The following is a 21,034-nucleotide window of genomic DNA, read 5'->3' as shown; positions in this document are numbered from 1 at the left end:
AGGTTTGGAAAAATATAGAGCAAGCCTATGAACCGAAAACACGAGCAAGAGTGGCAGCACTTCGAAGTGAATTCATGGGAATAAAATTCATGCCGTCTGAAACGATGTCTATGTACGTCGGCAGAATTTTCAGAGCTGTCAACGATTTGGAACTAGCCGGACGAAAGGTGCCCGATGATGAAGTGGCGTTTCAACTTCTAGCCCATTTACCGCAGGCGTATGACAACGTGGTGATGCAGTTGTATCAACTTCCAGATGGAAAGTTTACATCAGCGAAAGTACGCGAAGTGCTTTTGTCGGAGTACGATACAGTTCAACATCGTGAAGATGAGACGACCTCTGAAGATACAGCGTTTAGTTCGACGGAATGTCGAAAATCATCCAAGAAGGTGAAATCAAGATTCAAGGACTCGAGAATGTGCTACAAATGTGGAGTCATCGGACATATCGCGAGAAACTAAAGAACGGAAAACTGTGATTAGCAGCAAAATGAAGACAACAATCTTCAGTGTGTGGACAATAGTGAAAGTGGTGCATTATACGCGTCCGCGATGATATCAACATAAAAAGGTGTGCAGCGGCTAATTGATACAGCCGCGACCGAACATTTTTGCAACGACAGAACCTTTTTCTCAACTTTTCGAGAAATCCCGGATGGCGAAGCCATTATTGCAGAAGGAACGACAAAGGTTCTTGGATCCGGTGATGTTAAAATTAAGATACGTGGGACAAAAAGTAATGTAGAACTTTTGTTGCAAAATGTTTTGTGTGCTCCAGTATGTGCCGAAATTTAATTAGCGGGAGACTAATAGATATTGCGGGTTACAGAGCTCGCCTAGGTGATCGAAAAATTGATGTTTTCAAAGCAAATGGAAAATTATTTTTCAGTGTCCCTTCATCTGGAAAACTTTGTTGTTAATACAGAGGTAATTAACATGAATACTAAATATGAAGCTCATTTGCTTGATAGAAACGACATAATGTTATGGCACACCAGATTCGGACATTTAAATGCTAAAGCATTAAGTCAATTTTCAAAAAGTGGCTTAGTATACGGGCTTGATAAACTACGCGGGAGAATTGAAAATTGTGATACACGTATGATGTCTAAAGCAAAATGCGCATCATTTGAAGGAGTCGATGAAGTACAAACTATCGATATATTAGAATTATGTCACATGGACTTATGGGGACCGGCGCCAGTATTATCAAAAGGAGGAGGAGCGTATTTCTATACTATAATTGACGATTTTCCCCGCTATGCAATTGTATATATATTGAAACACAAAAATGAAGTTTTTAACTGTTTCAAATCCTATAAACCGCTACCAGGCCAAGGTTGTTGGACTGCTTTCCTCCTTTTTTCCCCCTCCATGCACGTGCGGGAACCGGTTGCTCCGACGCTATATGCAAATCGGCGGCGGCGTGTTCTCACCCTCAGAGCACGGATATATAGACTGGTTTTTTCTCTATATGTGTGATGTCTGTTTTTTTATGTATGTATGACGGGATTTGATTTCTCTCCCCCTTTTGATTGCCGGCCGTATTTTCTTGAAGTTTTTAACTGTTTCAAATCCTATCACGCTAAAATCGAACGGATTAAATCGGATAATGGGTTAGAGTTTTGTGCTAAATATTTCGAGACATATTTGAGAGAGAATGGAATAAAAAGCGAAAGAACGAATATCTACTCTCCAGAAATGAACGGTATCGCGGAACGATATAATCGAACCCTCATGGAAGGAGTCAGGTCCTTGTTGCTTCAAGGAAAATTACCGAAAGACATGTGGGCTGAACTAGTAAATACACAGAACTATTTACGAAATAGATTTCCGCATAGAACTTTGAAAGGGAAAGCACCCTTGAACGTTTTTAGTGGCAGAAAATTTTCTGTCAGACATTTGAAAGTCATAGGAAGTTTGGCTTATGTATTCATTCCTAAAAGATATCGAGACAAACTAGATAGCAAAGCGGAAAAGGGAGGGTTGGCTATGCAATAAAAACAAAAGGATATAGAGTTTTGATTTTGAAAACCAACAAGGTTATTGAGACGAAGCATGTAAAATTCAATGAATTTACTATGGGTACAGAAATTCAAAGAGAGTCTCAAAAATGTCGTGAAAATCCTTTGATTAACTTTTGTAATAATTCAGATGTAGAAATGGGAGATTCTGAAGAGGACATAGAAAATGCAATATGACCGAAACGTGAAATGGAAAAGGGTTGTAAAAACAAGAAAAAAGGGCGATACAGCGGGCAGAAAAGATGTCTATTACTATCCTGAAGAAAATATCCGACTCAGAAGTAAAAACGATGTACAAAAATATTGTGAACGAAAAGGGATCTGCATAAACTTAGACGATTTTGATTTCAAAGGGGATACAAAGCGAGAAAATGGCGTTTATGATGACGCATCGAATCTCACTGTGTCAACATAAAAATTCTTACTTTGAAGCAAGAGATTCATCACAGAAGGACGAGTGGCAAAACGCGATGAAAGCACTAAAATCGCGGGATGTATACGATCTAGTCCCAAAACCTGACGATCGAAAAATTTTGGGAAACAAATGGGTGTACACAATCAAAAAGGACGAATTCGGTAACATAAAACGTTATAAAGCACGACTAGTGGCACAAGGTTTTCGACAAGTCGAAGGCGTCGATTATTTCGATGTTTATTCACCGGTAGTGAATTTCACATTAGTTAGATTATTCATGATCATTTCAATCATTTTGAAGGGTTGGATTCATCGACATTTAGACATAAAAAAATGCATATTTGTACGGTAAACTCGACAATGTTGTATATATGAATCAACGACAGAGTTTTGAAATTTCAGGTTTTGAAGATCATGTTTTGAGACAGAAAAGGGCATTATACGGTCTACATCAGGCCGGAAGACAATGGTTTTTTGAGTTGGACAAAACATTTTTAGAACTAGGTTTTGAACAATTGTTAAATAGAAATTGTATATATGTATATAATTGGAATGTTATTATATTAGTATGTGTTGATGACATGGCGGTATTTGCCAAAAATGAGGAAAATATGAATATTGTAATAAGTTTGTTAGAATCAAAGTTTGAAATGAAAAATTTGGGTTCAATTTCATGTTTTTTAGGAGTGCAATTCGAAAATGTGGGAAATAAGTTAATTATGCATCAAAAAGGTTATATTGAGAGAATGCAACGAATTTACAAAAATATTCCCAAATGTAAATCTAATATTCCATTAAGTACAGGTATTACAATTCAGGGGTGTCAAGAAAGTGATTCCGTAATCACTGATGTTCCATATCGGAATTTAATCGGGAGTTTATTTTTTTTTAGCAAACAGGACGAGACCCGATATAATGTATCCAGTTACTCTATTATCACAATATTGTGAAAAACCATCTGCAGGGGTGGGAAGTGACTAAGTCCATTTCGGAGCAGCTTTGGAGCAGCAAAATTCAGGATTCGGAGCAGTTTTGGAGCAGCAAATTCTGGATTTGGAGCAATTTTGGAGCAGCAAATTCTGGATTTGGAGCAGATAATTATAAATTGGAGCAGTGAAATTAACAAGAATATTTTCGTTAACCCTCAACCCTTTTCAAAATAAAACTGCACTGTCTTTTGCTATGAAACATCTCTTCATCAGTTTGATTTTTGTTTTTGGTGTTTTAGGCTTTTGACACCTTGTATGAAAGAGCGGCTGTCATAAAATTTTTTGCACCCGTCTATTTAGGATGATTTTTGCTTACTGAGGGCACTATTTGCTGCCTTGAACAGCAGCACTTCAAATGAGCTAAAAAAAATTTTTATAAGTTTTTAATTTTTTTATACTTGGAAAGAAATTGTTGCAAAATGGAGAAAATTTCGGAAGTATCAACTCGATGTTTGGCAATTCAGCACTCATTATCTGGCGAGATTGGCGATCTGACACTCGTTATTTGGCGAGATTGGCGATTTAACGCTCGTTATTCGGCACCATTGGCGATTTAACACTCGTTATTCGGCAAAGTTTCTAAACTAACATTCGTAATTCGGCGGACATGCGCTTTTTACTCCCGGAATGACAATTTTTTTCACGAAACATCGGGATTTAACACAATGACAATCGACTACAGTAATTTCTGCTGCTTCCAGTGAAGACTTTTTTTTTTAACGGAAACACTCGAATTTGCACTTTAAAGCTGAAAGGCACTGCAAACCATCTTCAGTTCCACGATCACGGACAATATCGGGATTTCGCAATGGAAAGCCCGATCAGGGGCCGATAGTTTAAGTATAGTGGAATAAAACACGCTCTTTTCGTAAAAAAACGTTTCGTGGCTAGCAGGAACAAAAAAACTTTTGGCGTCCTTTCCGAAATTCCGGGCATACTGAAGCGAAATTCGCTATTTGGCGCAGAAAAATGCGAAAATACGCTATTGGAGCAGGATGGCGCAAGATATTAGTTTTGGCGCAATTGGCGCAGAGTTCCCACCCCTGCATCTGTTATTCATTGGAAATTATTGTCAAGTATTTAATTACGTTGTTAATACAGATCATTATTGTATCAGTTTAGATCATAGTAAGAATATGGACTTGATTGCATATTCAGACGCAAGTTGGGCGTCTGATAGACATGACCGTCGTTCCATGAACGGATATGTTATTTTCCTAGGGGGTGTTCCGATTTCGTGGAAATCGTCGAAACAAAAATCTGTAGCGATTTCAACTATGGAAGCGGAGTTTGTAGCATTATCGGAGACAGTCAAAGAAGTTATTTGGTTGTACCGAATTTTGAAAAATTGAATTTACCGTTGCATATTCCTACTATTTATTGTGACAATCAGAGTGAGATACATTTTTCAAAGAACTGTGTTGAAAATCGGCGAAGCAAACACATTGATATTAGATTTTTCTTTGTAAAAGATTTGTTAGAGAAAAATGAATTTGTATTATCACATGTATGTGGAAAAAAAAATGTCGCCGATATGTTAACGAAACCTATGGGAATGAAAAATTACGTTTTTATTGCAAATATTTATTTTCAATGTATAAAAAAAAAAAAAGGAAAAAGGGGTGTTTTGTTGGACTGTTTTCCCCCTCCATGCACGTGCGGGAACCGGTTGTTCCGACGCTATATGCAAATCAGCGGCGGCGTGTTCTCACCTTCGGGAGCACGGATATATAGACTGGTTTTTTCTCTATATGTGAGATGTCTTTTTTTTCATGTATGTCGGGATTCGATTGTCTCTCCCTTTTGATTGCCGGCCGTATTTTCTGATGAACGTAAATGATCTTTTTTTTTTTGCAACTTTTATAGAATAAAAGTTAGAGTTTAAAATGAACTTCCGATCGTTGTTTTTCTTTCTTCAGCTCAGTCGACACGCTCTGCCCCCAACAGGCGTGACCTGCCGCGCTGGAGGGGTTTATTTTGATCTCAAGCGTGAACCTGTTCATACTCCTGAAGTTTCGCTAGAATTCCGCGGAAATATTGGATGGTGAAGTGGCCAGAGGACACAAGCTTCAAGTTTGTTGAAAAATATCTTCGCCATGAATGTCTGTTGAACTATTGAAATGAAAATTACCTTAACAAACAAGCTAAAAATTATTCAATGTTGGAAAAAGCTATGGAATATTCTGTCGACGTGATGTCAGGAGTTGAAAAAAATTGAAGATTCAAAAATATATATATAAGGTGTGGAGGATTAATATGTTAAAAACTGGAGGGGGGTTTCAAATATTTCTCTAGTCCAGAACGAATTTGCTGCCATCTGTTGTAAAAATGCATGATCAAATATTTAACATAAAGATGTCATCTCTATAGATTAAATTAAAAAATAATAATGATTTCGAAAATTTGGAAATAATTTTTGTTTAATGAATTTTTATTATTCAATTTTCAACCCTTAGAATTTCCTACGAATGCCAAGAATCTTCTCCAGTATTTTCGGCTTACATAATTCATCTCCTAACTTCGATTAAAATATCATATAATCGATATTTGCAACTTAGAGGAGAAATAGAGAAATCTTATATTTCTTCTCGATGACTTACATAAGTTTATAATATGTTGTGTATTCTTTTTTCCCCTCTGGGGTAAGTGAAAGTGAATGAATTTATATTCTTTAAAAAAAATATCATATAATGTGGCTCTGATCACAGTATTCGTAATGCGCCAGTGGGCGTGACCTGCCTCTCTTGGAGGGGTCTTTTTGCTCTCTCACGGAGGGGTTTATTTAAGTTCTATCTGATCATCTTCATCCATTGTTACGAAAGCTATGAGCTTTAAAAAAAAGCATTTCTCTGAATGCCAGATAAATAAAAAATTATCACTCCAGCGCGTTGTGCGTCTCTCTCTCTCTCTCTCCGTGGATTTGAGTCATGGAGGAAAGAATAACAGAAGGTGACATCAGGAACGAAAATTGAAGCCGTTGTGGCAACCCTCTGTGCTGACGAGTAAGCCCAAACAAACCGCTCTTTTCCCTATACTTAACATGTGTTTTGCCGGATCGAATTATTTTAAAATATTAATAACTAAATAAATTTAAGCACCATGACTGTTTAATGCGTCTTCAGGTATTCTACATGAATAAAGGGGAAAAATAAAATATTTTCCTTATATAAGAGGTTGTTATATTTTTAATTTATTTTTGAAAAAGGGGATGATCACTTTTCACTATCGACTCGCCATAAGTTTTTAGTTCAGTGCTTCAATTTATTTTAAAAATTTGATGCATCACATGATACGTCTATGGATATGATTAATTAAAATAATATGAAGCTGCAATAAAATGCAGTTTCATAATTTTTTTCTTTTAACTGTTTATCTTGCCTTTTTGTTTCGTTCATCATTATGATAGATCCGGGACATTTCGAAAGTGTTTCAGGCCCGTGGGTGCTCGTCTTAAGCTTCACATGAAGACTTTTGATTTCTGAATCAGTTCTGAGGTGCTCGAGCACCTTCCGGCAGGGCCGTAGCTAGGATTTTTGCCACCCGGGCAAACATGATTCAGCCGTCCGGGGCAAACAGCATTTTGCCGCCCCCGTGCCTCAAAGTACTGGAAGTGCTCGAACGTCGTCCGCCACTGTGTATTTATGGTTTTGCTGCCTGTCGGCTGTACAAATTTCGCCACCCTTCTTCCGTTCCACTCTCATATTCTTGAATACGTATTACTGGAAATATATGCCGCCCATCCAAACTTTCCGCTATGTAGATGTATTGAGAAAAAAAAAATTAAAAAATAAACTTTTTTTACGAGCCGCGATAAGTAATCTCTCTGGCCTATAGTACACCCATGTCCATAAATTAAGGATAATTCAGAATCGCACGGAAATAAAAATCTAAAGTAAAAATTTCACCTGTAGAATTATCACACACATCTGCAAGAAGGATATGCAAATTTCAGGAAGCCACCAGATGATGCCGATAGTACGTCACAATGACGAGAGTGTAAGAGGAGGGTATATAAGGAATGGTGGCAAAGAAGTGAAATTGTTCACAAGAGTTCTGTAAGGCGCTCAGTGCCATAAGCGAATAGTTATGACACAGAGGACGCATGTGGATGATTTTTTACGTGGTAGAATTATCGGCCGCCTGGAATGTGGGCGTACTCAGATGGAAGTATCCGAGGAACTTGGAATTGCCCAAAGTGCCATCTCTAGGCTTTGGCAACGATTCCAAGGTAACGGAAATGTCAGTAGACGTTACAGGACAGGTCGCCCCTGAGTTACAACGCCGAATGAAGACCGGTATTTGGCAGTAACTGCCAAAAGAAGCAGACGGAGCACAGCATCCGACCTGTCTCGTCAGCTATCTGCAGCCACGGGTACCACAGTTTCAAGGCAAACCGTGTACAGATGTTTGGGAGATATTGGTCTATATGCTCGCAGGCCTGTCAGATGTGTTCCGCTCACGGCAACTCACTGTCGGCCGCGATTGGCCTGGAGTAGAGAACATGCAATGTGGACATCGTCACAGTCAACTTATGTGATGTTTTCCGACGAGTCCAGGTTTAGCTTGCAGTCTGATTCACGTCGGACTTTCATATGGAGAACGCCAGGTACCCGTTACCACCAAGACAACATCATTGAACGACACCGTTACGGTGGTGCAGCATTGCTCGTTTGGGGTGGAATTATACTGAGTTCCAGAACAGATCTGCATGTTCAAACCGGAACCATGAAAGCCCAAATTTATCGGGACATCATTCTGGAACAACATGTACGTTTGTTTAGGGATGCCATGGGCGCAGAATTTGTGTTTATGGATGACAACGCCTATTTTCACCGAGCAAACATCGTAAACGAATGCCTTGAATCTGAGGATATAACCCGTATGGAATGGCCAGCAGTCTCACCTGACTTGAATCCGATAGAGCATGTGTGGGACATGCTTGGCCGACAAGTTGCAGCCCGTCAACCACCTCCTACATGTGTACCGGAACTTCGGAGAGCATTGCTTGCTGAGTGGAGTGATCTTCCCCAAGATCAGATCGATAATTTGATACTCAGCATGCCTAGGCGTTGTACGGACTGTATTTCATCGCATGAGAGACATACATTGTATTAACCATCATTCCAACCATGTAATAGTAAGTTTTTGTAAAGGAGTATTTTTTACAATTGCTCCAGGGAGCAAAAATCGTAGTTTTTATGAATGGTATCATACATACACCATCGTTTTTGTTCTTTATCTTTTGTTTAATAAATGGGCTTTATGAATAAGTAACGTTTGTTTTGTTTCTGAACCTTTATTTGCCGGAGCTGGCATTATCCTTAATTTATGGACATGAGTGTATTTAGAAAAATAATCTGGGCTGTTTTTTTCTCTCTTCATTTTGTACCAATTACTTTGCTTTCAAAGTGACGTGTACGAAAATTTGACAAAAAGTTTCGAATTGAATTTGAAATCTAAAATTGTGTCTGTGTTCGAGTTTTTGCCTGGAATGGAGAAATATTTCTACAATATTTTAATAAAAACAGCTGAAAGGCATTATATATGCTAATGTTTTTCGCAAAAAAAAGTCAGATTTTTTCAAACACCGCTTGTTCAAGTGTCTTTAAACATTGTATTTCTCTTAGCACTGAGGTGTTACATACTTTGGCATAATTTTTTTAAAATTAAAATGCCGAGAAGAAATTTTGTGGCACAAGATATGGGTAAATTTTGGTTATTTTTGTAAAAGGTTCCATGTTGTTGAAGTTAATATTCGAAAACAAATAACAACTAAAATTGTAAAAGCTCTCGTTCAATTGTATAAATATATCCAAAGAATTTGAGGGGAAAAAAAAAAAGTTCCTAAAGTGAATAGTAAATTTTTAAATGATTTTTAAAAACGGGGATGTTTCTCATAGGAAAGCATGGGCAGCCACGGTTTGTTTGGGCTTACTTGGTCCCTTTAATAGAGCGATCACTGGCTTCATCTGGCAACCCAGATTCCCCATGCTTTCTCAACGGAGGTGCTGATCGCGTCACCTCCTGTTATTCTTTCCTCCATGGATTTGAGTAGACTGAAGCGCGCATGTGCTAACTGCGCTCACCTCCGTAAAAATTATCCAATGAGCGTTTACTTACCACTGATACGTGTGGACACTTTCAAGAAGAATCGGTAAGTAAAAATTAAGTTGCCCACTAAAGCACTTGTCTCGTGTAAACGGGCCTTTAGATATTAGATTTATGAAAACAAAAGAAACAAGAACGAGATAAAAATTTGTTGCATGGAAATTAGAAAATAGCAATAGATATGATTACTGAATGAAATTAAACTTGCATAATAATTGAGCACTAATAATCAAGCGCAGCTGCGCCTTTTAACATTCGATAACACATAACTAATTTAGCTGCCGTATCTGTGCCTAAATGATTTCTAAGACAACGAAATTTGAAAATATTCTTTTAATTGATGCATAACTGGGGGGACATGAAAATAAAAAAACAATGTGTTAAAGACAGTCTTTTGATAAGCCTTCTTTCAGTGTTTTTTCTTATTGCTGCTGTCCCCCATGTGATAGAGTTGTGAATATACCTTGAATTTATTCGGTGGAATATTAGCTTCTAGCCTCAGTTCAACAGTTTAAATTTAATAAAAATTTTGGGTATTGAAGATTTTATCATCATGTAGGCGTAATCAGTGTTTGTGAAATTGTGTTCTGTTAGTCATGTGTAGGTGCTACATAGTGTGGTCTCATTTTCTTCAGATATTTTCCTTTATTTATAATTAGTTTTTGAAAATTGAGAATGTAAAATAAAAAGTTCACTTGAAAATTTAAAGAAAAAAGTCAAATAGAACAATTTGCATCAAATATACACTACACCATTAATATATATTCACATCATTATATTGCTATCTAATAAAAAATATTTTTAGTTTCACAATAATGCAATGATAACTGTGACTATGCATATTTGGTATCTCCAATATAATGTATTTTTTGAAGAAAAGTGTTTCGAGAGATTCGGCAGGGTTTTGGACAATCACTGTCCTAAATACAGTACCTGCTGCATAATCATACATGAAAAATAAGATGTGAAGTAGAAATAACCTTTATAACAAACTAAAAAATTAAAAATGGTGTTTATTTAAACTGTTATATACATGATATTAATTTACTATCTGATTTCCAACTTAAAACCATCAATTCGGTGAAACAATTTACTTAGGGGAAAAAAAAAAAAAAATGACGCCTTTTTGAAATATTTTTGATTTAGTTTTATTTTGTGCTAGTATTTTTTTAAATATGTTAGTATCATGAAAAAAATCCAAAAAGGTTTCCACATAACATTTTTAAACTTGGAGGTTTCAGACAGTTTATCCCGCGTGTCCTGTCCAAAACCCCAACCCTGTCTAGGAGGCTTTGGCCACATATAAAGACATCATCTAGCAATCCTAGACCCCCCCCCCCCCAATCTCCGTATCAGAGCTCCTACGGCACCTACAATGAAACATTCTTTCCGACACAAGTACTGCGAGCTCGACCATGCACTATGAAAATGAAGCCAGGTCCGTGTCTTCAATGTTGATCCATTGTTTTTAGCCCACATCGTGGAGCGGTTTTCAGAAAACAAGTTTTTACATGTTTGGGCATCAAGTAGAGCTAACACCTTCTATAGCAGAAGGCCTCCATACGAATCCTCCACCTATCTAGCACAACTAGGGAGAAGCAGGTGGATATGGTGCACTGAACCAGAAGGGGGTGCTAAATTCACCCTGTAACTGCTTCTTCTACATTTCAAGCTGATTCTACGTACAGACTCATGATTTTCGCGATGTGAAATGGTGATTACTACATAGCAGCTAGATGACAAAACTGCAGATAATCAAGGTCCAGTTTCTACTGATTCGGTTTTTTTTTCACGATCTCTGGAGTTTTTTAATTTGAACAGGCGTTCCAATCCTTTATGATATTTTAAAAAAATGCGTATTTGCAACAGTGTAGGTACAAGGCAAATTTACGCCGTATACAGGCTGTCTTTGAATGCCAGCAGATAGCCGCGAAAGTACCGATTTCTGATATGTAATCGGAGGAGAGAGAATCCGCAGGGGGAATAGAAAGTCCAAAATTTGACAACTACACGACCCCTCATTCAGGGAAGCAACTAGATATGCCGCATCTTATTCTTCAACAACTTGTGTGTATATCAATACCGTACAGTGTGCCAAGTAGTAAAATGACTTTTTCAAGGTCGTGCAAAAGAAAGGGAGGTTTCTCTATTTTGCTTCTTAGAACTAGAAAAGAACGTGTCCTCTGGGACGCGTTCTTTCCTAGTTCTAAGAAGCAAAATTTTTATGCGTCCTTTTCCGAAATTCTGGGTATTTGAAACGTTATAGAGCGTCAACGCCATCTCTGCATACAATTCACTAACATTACCCTCATCTCGTATATCTGATGTTTCACCATTAATTTGAAACAGTTACATACAACAGGTGCTCCTGATACGCTATTTCTGGCAACACTCTGTCCATCAGACAAAAAAAAAGACTTAAGCAAAAGATGTGGTGGCCACAGAAATTTGAATCAATGATATACAGTAGGGGTGGCCAACAACATAAATATTGGTTGTGAACAGTGGCGTGTTTGTGTAACCCAGCTACTTTGGGAACCTAATCTGGCAGATGGCTTAAGGTTGGGAGTTCTCACCACAGTAGTGATATGTAGATCGGGCATCCACACTAAGCACGATGTCAATATGGTGGCTTCGGGGGAGCCAGTGGCCTCCAGGTCAATCTCTAAGGTATAAATACTGGGAAAAAACTAAATTTGTGATTATTTGAACTATCGGTTCCAACAGATTTTGATTAACAAATTGCTTACAAACTTATTTCTAGTGACAAAATTAATTAAATAACTAATCCACTTGATAATGGAGTGGCTTATACACTGAAGTTGCACCACTGATGCGGCCCGCGAGCAGAAAGAAGTTGGTCACCCCTGATATAGAGAGAAGTAGAATATTATCATAAATTTGTCAAACGTGTAAACAACCAGCTTGAAAGGTACTGAAAACAAGATGGTGCATTTCTTTCTCAAGGGGTGGCAAGATTAAGAATGCCTGGGGTCAAAACGACCATTAGGGTGGGGGGGGGTTTCTTTTTTTTAATAATGCATTCAAGACATCTTATTTGCTCTATATCACTCCTCAAAAAAAATCCTTTGCAAATTTTAATGGTTATTGATTAATGGGTAAAAAAATTTAAGCTCTTTATCCAAGCAACACTCTGACCACACCCGACCACTTTCATTGCAATAACTTTTTTACACACGTATAATTATTTCAAAATAAAAAATACTATTTTACGTTTCTTGGCGATGTTGATCTTTTCTTCGGCTCGCTTCTCTGCGACCAAGAGCTGTTGAACTCCTTGCGAATCGCTCCTCATTTTTTATGTTCACGACTCCTACAGGTGCAACTAAATATAACAATATAATACAAGAATAATTATACAGCGCTTTCGGAACAAAAAAATAACTGTATACTCAAAGTCACGAGGACAAACGGCATTGACTTCTTATTGCAGTACCATATTCACAATGACCATACGTCGCGTATTTTGTGGGACAATAATTTTTTTATAATATGAAAGTGCTCACTCATCAAGTACGCTAATAAAATTCCCTTTGGAATTTTTTAAATCATGAGATTCGTTATTTATCGCTAGTTGAGCATTAGTGAAATGTGTAATGAGTTTCTCCGTGACCTTCGAAAGTAATATACGTAGGTCAGGGTTTCTCTCAGGTCTTAAGCATGTTCCTCCATGGGTCTTAAGTAGGCTGACCATATTTCCTCGAGAGAAATACGGGACATTAAGATTCCAAATACGGGAAAATACGGGACACCGCCAATTATCGCCAAAAATGACGCCAAAATCAAACAAAGTTGCCAAATATTGTTGATATTGCAGAAAAATCAAAATGGTGGGAAATGAACCATTACTGCAAATTGAAGTGGATTAAAATGAATTGTACGAAGAAAAACGTTCACCAAGACGAATGTGGGAGATTAATACTCTTATTTATAGTTGTAATTGTCATAAAATAATTTATGAGTTGAAAAATAATGTCAATCTTTGACTTCAATAAAGAGTAAATATTCATGTAGGCTTCGTGTAAAATACGGGAAAAACCGGGACACTTTTGCCAAAAAGTCGGGACGACCAAAAAAACAGAAAATACCGGGACTGTCCCGGGAAATACGGGACGTATGGTCACCCTAGTCTTAAGCCTTTGTATGAAAGGTAAGTCAAAGTCGTTGCAATCTTCCAATGTTGAAAGTCAACAAATTAAATAGAGGACAGTAATCAGTCAAGTCAAATTAAGTTGTATAGCCGTGTCAATTAGATTTTGTATCATATTTTTCTATTTTCATGTTTTTATAATATCTATTGTTGTTATTCCTCCTTTTTTTTTCTTTGCATAAGTTTGTATTGTTTTTTTGTTTAAGTTCTTTGGATTGTTCTTTGTTATAAAATGCCTGTGTTTTTCATCAATTGTCTTAAAGGCCACAGCAGGTATAGAGGACACTAATCATTCAAGTCAAGTCAAATTGCATAGCATCAAAGCCGCTTGTAAGTTTTGCTTAATGCAGCTTTGCATAGCATAGAGAACATTAATCATTGAAGTCAATTCAAGTTAAAATTGTGTATTAATTCACAAGATAAGTATTCATTTAGCCCAAAATAAATCTGTTAACCACGGCTTCAGTTGAGATTGATGGCCGATAAATTGTGCTAGTAATAGCTGCAGAACAAAATGGAAGATGAAAAGAACTGCACTCCAAGACTCAAGCCTAGTTTTCAACCTTGCAACAAGTAAAGAATCTTAGTTTGATTTCATGGCTAAAAATATATTAATGTTTAATTTTCAAGTTTATTTTTGTTTTCTTGTTGCACTGTTTTAACGTTTAGTGGTAAGGGCAGTCCCGTCTTAATGCATGGGCCTACCCGTGCAGCACCCCAAGAGAAGAGGGGCCTCAGAAAAACCACTTGGCCCGGGGGCCCATGGTGCTCTTAAGACGGCCCTGGGTAAGGGTGCGTGATTTTCACCTATATGAAACTGCGTTTACACAGGTTAAGTAATTTATTAGTTAAAGGCCTGTTTACACGCGTTAAGTGATTAAGTTGGTAACTAACTTTTAAATTGTCAAGTACTTTAAAATGTATGGATGATAAGTGCATAAGTGATTTAGTCAAATAAAGACGGTTCTCACAAAAATTAGAACTTTGCCTCGTTTTAATTTATACAAAAAATTGACACGTTTTTAAGACACTTTTAATTGATCTACATGTTTCAGCTCTCCATCCTAGAGCTGAAACGTGTCGACCAATTAAAAGTTTATTTGTCTTAAAAACTTGTAATTTGTATAAAGGATGGCTCTATTTTTTCCAGTTAAGTAGACCTATGCAGATGCGGCATTGGGCGTGGCCTGCCGCTCTTGGAGGGGACTTTTCACACACTCTCGGGAGGGGGGGGTATTTTGATCTTAAGCATGAACCTGTTTATGCTCTGTCGTCTCGTACCGTTTCGCTAGAATTCCACGAAAATATAGGATGGCGAAGTGGCCAGTGGACACAACCTTCAAGTTTGTTAAAGGATATCTTCGCCATGAATGTTCGTTGAACTATAGAAATGAAAACTACCTTAACAAACAAGCTAAAAATTAATTGATGTTGGAAATAGTAGAAGCTATAGAATATTCTGTCATGTCTGCCAGAAGTTGAAAAAAATTTAAGATTCAAAAACATCGGGTGCTGGTGTGGAGGATATATTATGTATTAAAAAAACACATTTTTTTTTAAATTGTAAAGGATTGGAACATCCGTTCAAATTGTAAAACTTTCCCGATATCGTGGGAAAAAAACAGAATCTGGAAAAACTTGATCTTGAATATCCGCAGTTTTATCATTTAGCTACTATGTGGTAGTCACAGTTTTGCATCGCGAAAATCACAGGTGTGTACGCAGAATCGATTTTTGGACTGGCAGAAGGATCTAATTCTTCACAGAAAGTCTGGGTTACTAACACTCGAAAATAATTTTATATTAACAGATGGTATAACAGAAATTATTTTATTCCAGTATTTTATTCTCTACAAAAATATTTTTAGTTTTTTGATCTTTGCAGAGGAAGGGGGGGGGGGGGAAGAGGCCTCTTACAAACCCCCCAAATTTCGATTTTGGTGAAAATCTGGCTTTGGAACCCGCGATTGCGCAATGATAATCGGCTAAAAATGTGATTTTCTAAGAGTTTCAAATTTTCAGCTGGCTATTTCTTTGAAAACAACTTCTGGTTGTCCCGGCGATCACACAGACCTGCAACACAAATATGCATACATTAAACTTCACATGCTGCATGCATTACCAGTTTGGAGGATAGATGCAGGGCTGCAACTGGGAGGGGGAGGGACAGGCGGGTCTAGTGTCCCGGGTTCTGGACTAGAGGGGGGGGGCACCAAATTCATCCTTTATAACTGCTTCCTTTTCCTTTTTTTTGTGGAAATAATGCTGTAGGATGGTAATTATTTATAATTATAATATATCAATTTCATCACTGCTGGAATTCTAAAAATTTGATTTTTTCTCCTACCCTGGTTCATAATGTACAGGAAGATAAGGAGGTGAACACTGCATCATTTTTACCCATTTTCCCAGGCTTTTAGATTTTTTTTTGTAACGCTGTGTAAAGTAGAATAAGTAACTCGACTCTCGAGTTGAGATTACTCGAGTTTGATTAGAGTATCTTGTGTGTGATAAGGCTCTTACTTTGTAAGGTAACGCCTGTCGATGAGTGTTAGACACACATTATAACTTCACGCACTGTCATCTATTTTCTGAACTGGCAGTGAGAAATCAGGTATGAGAAATTGTTCTTGTGGAATTTAATTGTTGTAGGCTTAATTATGAACTGCTGTTTATGTTTGGATTTGGAAAAATAAGTGGCTTGAGAGAAAAAGTTTAGAAATTTCTACAGTTGCTTCAAAATATTATGATTTCAGTTTTACATTCTATATGCAGTTTGTACAGTTTTAGACATACAATTGAAAGAGTTTCTTAAAATTCATGCATTGCTATAATCTTGTATATTATGTTCAAGCAGATTCCGAAGATCGCAGCAGAAAAGAAATCAATTCAGAGCATACAGAAGTCCGCTTATGAATCCTCCCTCTTCACCATTGCTCGGGAATGTAGCAGAAGAGCCAACACCAAAGCGACAATGTTGCTCAATTGATTCTACCTCCTGTCACCATAGCAGTGTGGCTTTTAAGTCTGGATCCACTCCTAGATCTAGCGGTTCTAAAACTTTTGGTAGAAAATTAATATGTTCATCATACAAGAGTCCACTTAGAAGTTCTGATTTGGGAAATAATGTAAGTGTTTATAGTAGTTTTCAGTAGATGAGAATTTTAATTTCATTTAGTAAAGATTTTAATGTTTTATAACCTTTTTTGTTTTATCTCTACTCTGTGTTATTTTCTAACTGTAATATGTTTTAATAATTATTTTCACTAACAAGGAAAGGGTCCAAATGTGTCATCCTCAAAAAAATTATGATAAAATCTCACCCAGAAACACATGAAAAAAAAAAATTAGCAGGTAGAGTTCAGTTATTAACGCTGCAAAAAATTATTAAAAATTTTAGCAGCAGTTGGCTGCTTGTCGCCTCTCGAGCTTCTTGGCGATATCTATGAAGAACTTCTGTTTTCCTATAGAAAAACTCTCTAGTAACAGTGGGACCTTGTTTATAAGACTTTCAAGAGGTAAGCAAAATGTCCTATTAATGTGTAAGGCTTTTAAACTGAGACTTTTTAAAGAAAATAACTCACTTCCCCCCCCCCCTTACTGGCCACACACAGGCTTACAAAATATTATAAAATTCAATGTGTTTAATTGTACCTCTAACTCCTACAAACAAAAATATTTCTGTAACATTTGAGGGAAAAATAATTAAATTGCGTATTTCAAATCGCTTAAAGAAATAAAATTTATTGGAACATTACCTTTGTGACGCGACATTGGGTAAAAAACTGCAAGAAAACCTTTTCGATTTGGCAAAATTTCCCATCTTGGACTTTCATCTTTTTTGGCAGTAGAGGACTTGCAACCAGCAGCTTGGTCTTTGATTTTGTTTCTCTGCTTTATAATCGTTTTGCCACAGAAATATTCAACTGTTTTGCAAGATCAACTTTCACCATGAATTTAAAATTCTTCCAAATTTTTTTTTTTTTTAAAGAAAGCACTTTTCATTTTGTCAACATTATGAACAGCAGATTTGACACGGCCAGCAAGCAAAACACCACAACGAAAGAAAATTCCACAGAAAATGATAGAAAAGACTTATTGTGTATGTGTACCATATGTGTCTCTTATCGGCAGACCTGTACCTTTCAGATGCTTACAATGTGTGGACTTTCTTACCCCCTTTGAGGATAACGCTAAAAACATTAGTAGCAAAAAGATTCTGAAAGGACATGTCCGTCACAACGATTGAAACCTTTTTTTTTTGGACTTGCCCCATCTGCGTATTCTCAGAAACAAGCAATAAACAAATCATTTGAGGGTCCACTCTAAATGACCATCAGCTAGCTCAATGGCTGTTTTCATATATGTCAGCAATCATCCTAAAATTTATGGCTATTGCGATGACAATATGCAAGAAGAACTGTTGCATACAAAAATTGTGCTCGTTTGATGGAAGTTTTTTCAAAAGATTTGGTGTGTGAGTGGAAGTGAAAACGTAAAGTAATTGAGGTGTTGTAGCAAATAAATGAATAATTTTAACATTAAAATATATAGGAACATATTGCAACAGAAGCCAAATGTATAACTATATACCAAACGATGTATAAACAAGGTTCCACTGCATTTCTATTTTTTCTTTCTTTCGTTATCTGTGCTGTACCTAATCATATGTTGTTTGAATGATACCACTTTAAAGCTAGGGTTGTGGGATTTTGGGATTTTCAATTCAATCTTGACCTTTTTTTTGAAGTGGCCCATAATAATTCCGCCGGATATTTTTATATTTTTGTGCATGTTGAAATGAGTAGAATAGTGTGGTGACAAAAACACCACTATGAAATCTTTGACTTTTACAGTACAGGCTGGCAAAATTAAGTTTGTCTCTTCCCCATTTGAAAAAAGTGACTGTATTTATTTTAACCAATAGATGATGTAACTGTAACAATGCTAACCAACCTTCCCCTATAAAAATTAATGGGTTAATGTAAATAATTAAAAAAAACCAAATTTTAACAAAATTAAAAAGCATATAATCCAAGGGGATGCAAAACAGTAAATTGCATTGTACATAGTAATCGCAAAACACATGCAATTAAACAAAAAAAATAAAACTAGTTAAAGTACTAGTTTGGTAAATAAGTAGTTTTTCACACAGTATATTTTGCAAAGGTATGGGAAAAGAATTTTTTCTGTGCTTTTTCTAAAATTAATGAAACTGAGAAGTGTTTAAAGCAGTGTTCTTAACCTTTTCTTCATCCCATACCCCCACTGAATTGCAATTTATTTTCTTGCACCCCTTGGATTATATGCTTTCTAATTTTGTTAAAATTTGGTTTTTTTTAATTATTTACATTAACCCATTAATTTTTATAGGGAAAGGTTGGTTAGTATTGGACTAACCCAAGCTTCTCCTATATTATAAAATATTTTTAAAGCTCATTTGGACAAAATTACATTCCATGCAAAACTTTATTGTTCTATAAAAAGACCTTGTAAAACACATTTTTCTAAGATTTCTAAGAATTTTTTTTACAATTTTTAGTCATTACCTTTTTATCAACTTTACTTGTAGAGGGTTGTATTGGACATGAAAAAATGTGCAAGGAGGTTAATTACTTTTAGTTTTAGAAAACTTTTTATTGTTAGGCAGAATTATTTTTGAGAAATTTATAAAAGTACGAATTGCAGCTCTTAAAACTAAGTCAATATGTGATGAGAAAGTGGTACAAATGAGAAAAATTAAAAATTATTAGTCCTTGAAAATTTATGACAATTCACATTTTTCAAGGAAAAATTCAATTTTTCATCATTTTGATTTTCCTGAAAAATCTGTCAACATTAAGTTTTTCCCACCTTGCAACTCCAAAAAAGCTTTGCCGCACCCCAGGTTAAAAATCACTGGTTTAACGCATCAAGGTTTACATTAATATATATTTTTAATTTTATTTTCCTGTGACTATTTCGTTTGGTTTTAGTGTAGGAGCATGTGTAATTTATATAGTAAAAATAAATTTTTTACAACCATGTGATATTGGTCTTTTATGGCAAGTATAATTTGAGAATGTTTGGTGTGAATTTTAATTTTTCAGTTCACGAGGTTAAATGAAAGGTGAAATTGGTTAATTAGTATAGATTTTGAATTTTGGGTGTGTGTAATTTAGTAAAAGTTTCTGTAAATTTGTTTGTTGAATGAATGTAAATTTAAAAATGTAATTTTCCAGGTCGCAAGGTAAAATGAAATAAAATTGGTTAATTTTAAAGCTTTTAACAAAGTTTATTTTCTACCCAACCAATATTTTTAAAAATTTGATAACACAAGATGTACGTTACAGGGTTGGGTTTTTGAGAGTTTTACAAGCGTCAAAAACTGGTTTAAACCGTCAAAAACCTAAATGAATGCCTTTTGATAATGTTTTGAACACAATAGGTGTACAACATGACAAAAAACTTTTGGGCATATTACAATGTCATAGCTGCCAAGTCTCCCGAATTTTATCTTCATCTCTCGATCTCCCGAAATGTTCTTAAATCTCCCGAATTTTTACAAAAATCACAAAAATCCCTAATTGTCCCTAAAAATTCCCTACTTCATTATAAAAAATTCCCTACTTCATTATAAAAAATCCCCACTTATGAAAACAATCCCTAAGGAATTTCTTATGGGGCATGAAGCCTCTTTTTTTTCCCTTTCGAAATGACGTCACACGTCGTAAATGGGGAAATTCCCTTTTTAAGGAAGTTTTACAAACCCTCTGATGGTAACAAGAAAGTTGTTTGTCTTATCGTGCAGGGAAATGGCTTAGCAGCCAATAGTCCTGGATAATAATTGAAGATTATTGTGACGCGTATATGGTCAAAATTTCTTTTGTTGAAGTTACGTACGTGCGATATAACAAAGCATGAATAATGATAAACAAAAACATTTAATCAATTTTAAAGATACTTATTCCGATGAATTTCCTTTCATCAAACGTTCCAGAAGAGGGCTGACTTTTCCTTTTTGTACAAGTTGTGTTACGGACATAAACATCGGTCATGGAAAGACTGCCATCATCACTCGTGAAATGAAAAAAAAAACATCAAGCAAGTGCCACAAAAAGTCAGTGTTCTTCAAAAATTGACGGTGTTTTCCTTCATCTTCCGATGATTTTGGGGTCATTCGCGGAGAATGTTTGTTCACAGCATTTCTTATTGAATACAATATTTATTTTTACATCATTGAAGTTTTGACCTCCAATTTCACTTGTTTTTTGCGTAGGAATTTTATTCCCAAGGGTTTAACTTCCATGTGAATAAAATCCCTATTTTAATTTGACTTCAGTTTTTGA

General features: G+C 36.1%; 2 protein-coding genes across 6 annotated transcripts in view; one reads left to right on the top strand and one right to left on the bottom strand.

The window, feature by feature from the left end:
- LOC149084267 (V-type proton ATPase subunit G-like) overlaps window positions 1-13,004 on the bottom strand; it is a 35,204-nt gene extending 22,200 nt beyond the window's left edge. The window contains exon 1 of the mRNA XM_089234636.1: window positions 12,770-13,004. Coding sequence (XP_089090762.1) covers window positions 12,770-12,851 — 82 coding nt within the window. The 5' untranslated portion in view covers window positions 12,852-13,004. The remainder of the gene's footprint in view (window positions 1-12,769) is intronic.
- Window positions 13,005-13,728: 724 nt separating this feature from the next.
- Window positions 13,729-21,034, top strand: part of LOC149084265 (DNA repair protein SWI5 homolog) — a 34,305-nt gene continuing 26,999 nt past the window's right edge. Inside the window, exons 1-3 of one of the 5 annotated variants that reach the window (XM_089234634.1) lie at window positions 13,729-13,787; window positions 13,970-14,036; window positions 16,564-16,834. In XM_089234634.1, coding sequence (XP_089090760.1) covers window positions 16,619-16,834 — 216 coding nt within the window. In that variant the 5' untranslated portion in view covers window positions 13,729-13,787; window positions 13,970-14,036; window positions 16,564-16,618. The other 4 variants (XM_089234632.1, XM_089234635.1, XM_089234633.1 and 1 more) reach the window with 4 other exon arrangements.

This window comes from Pholcus phalangioides, unplaced genomic scaffold (assembly GCF_987345545.1).
Source record: "Pholcus phalangioides strain wild (caught in Gottingen) unplaced genomic scaffold, Ppha-v1.0 ptg000008l_1, whole genome shotgun sequence".
Classification (NCBI taxonomy): domain Eukaryota; kingdom Metazoa; phylum Arthropoda; class Arachnida; order Araneae; family Pholcidae; genus Pholcus; species Pholcus phalangioides.
This window is presented reverse-complemented; position numbering and strand designations above follow the sequence as displayed.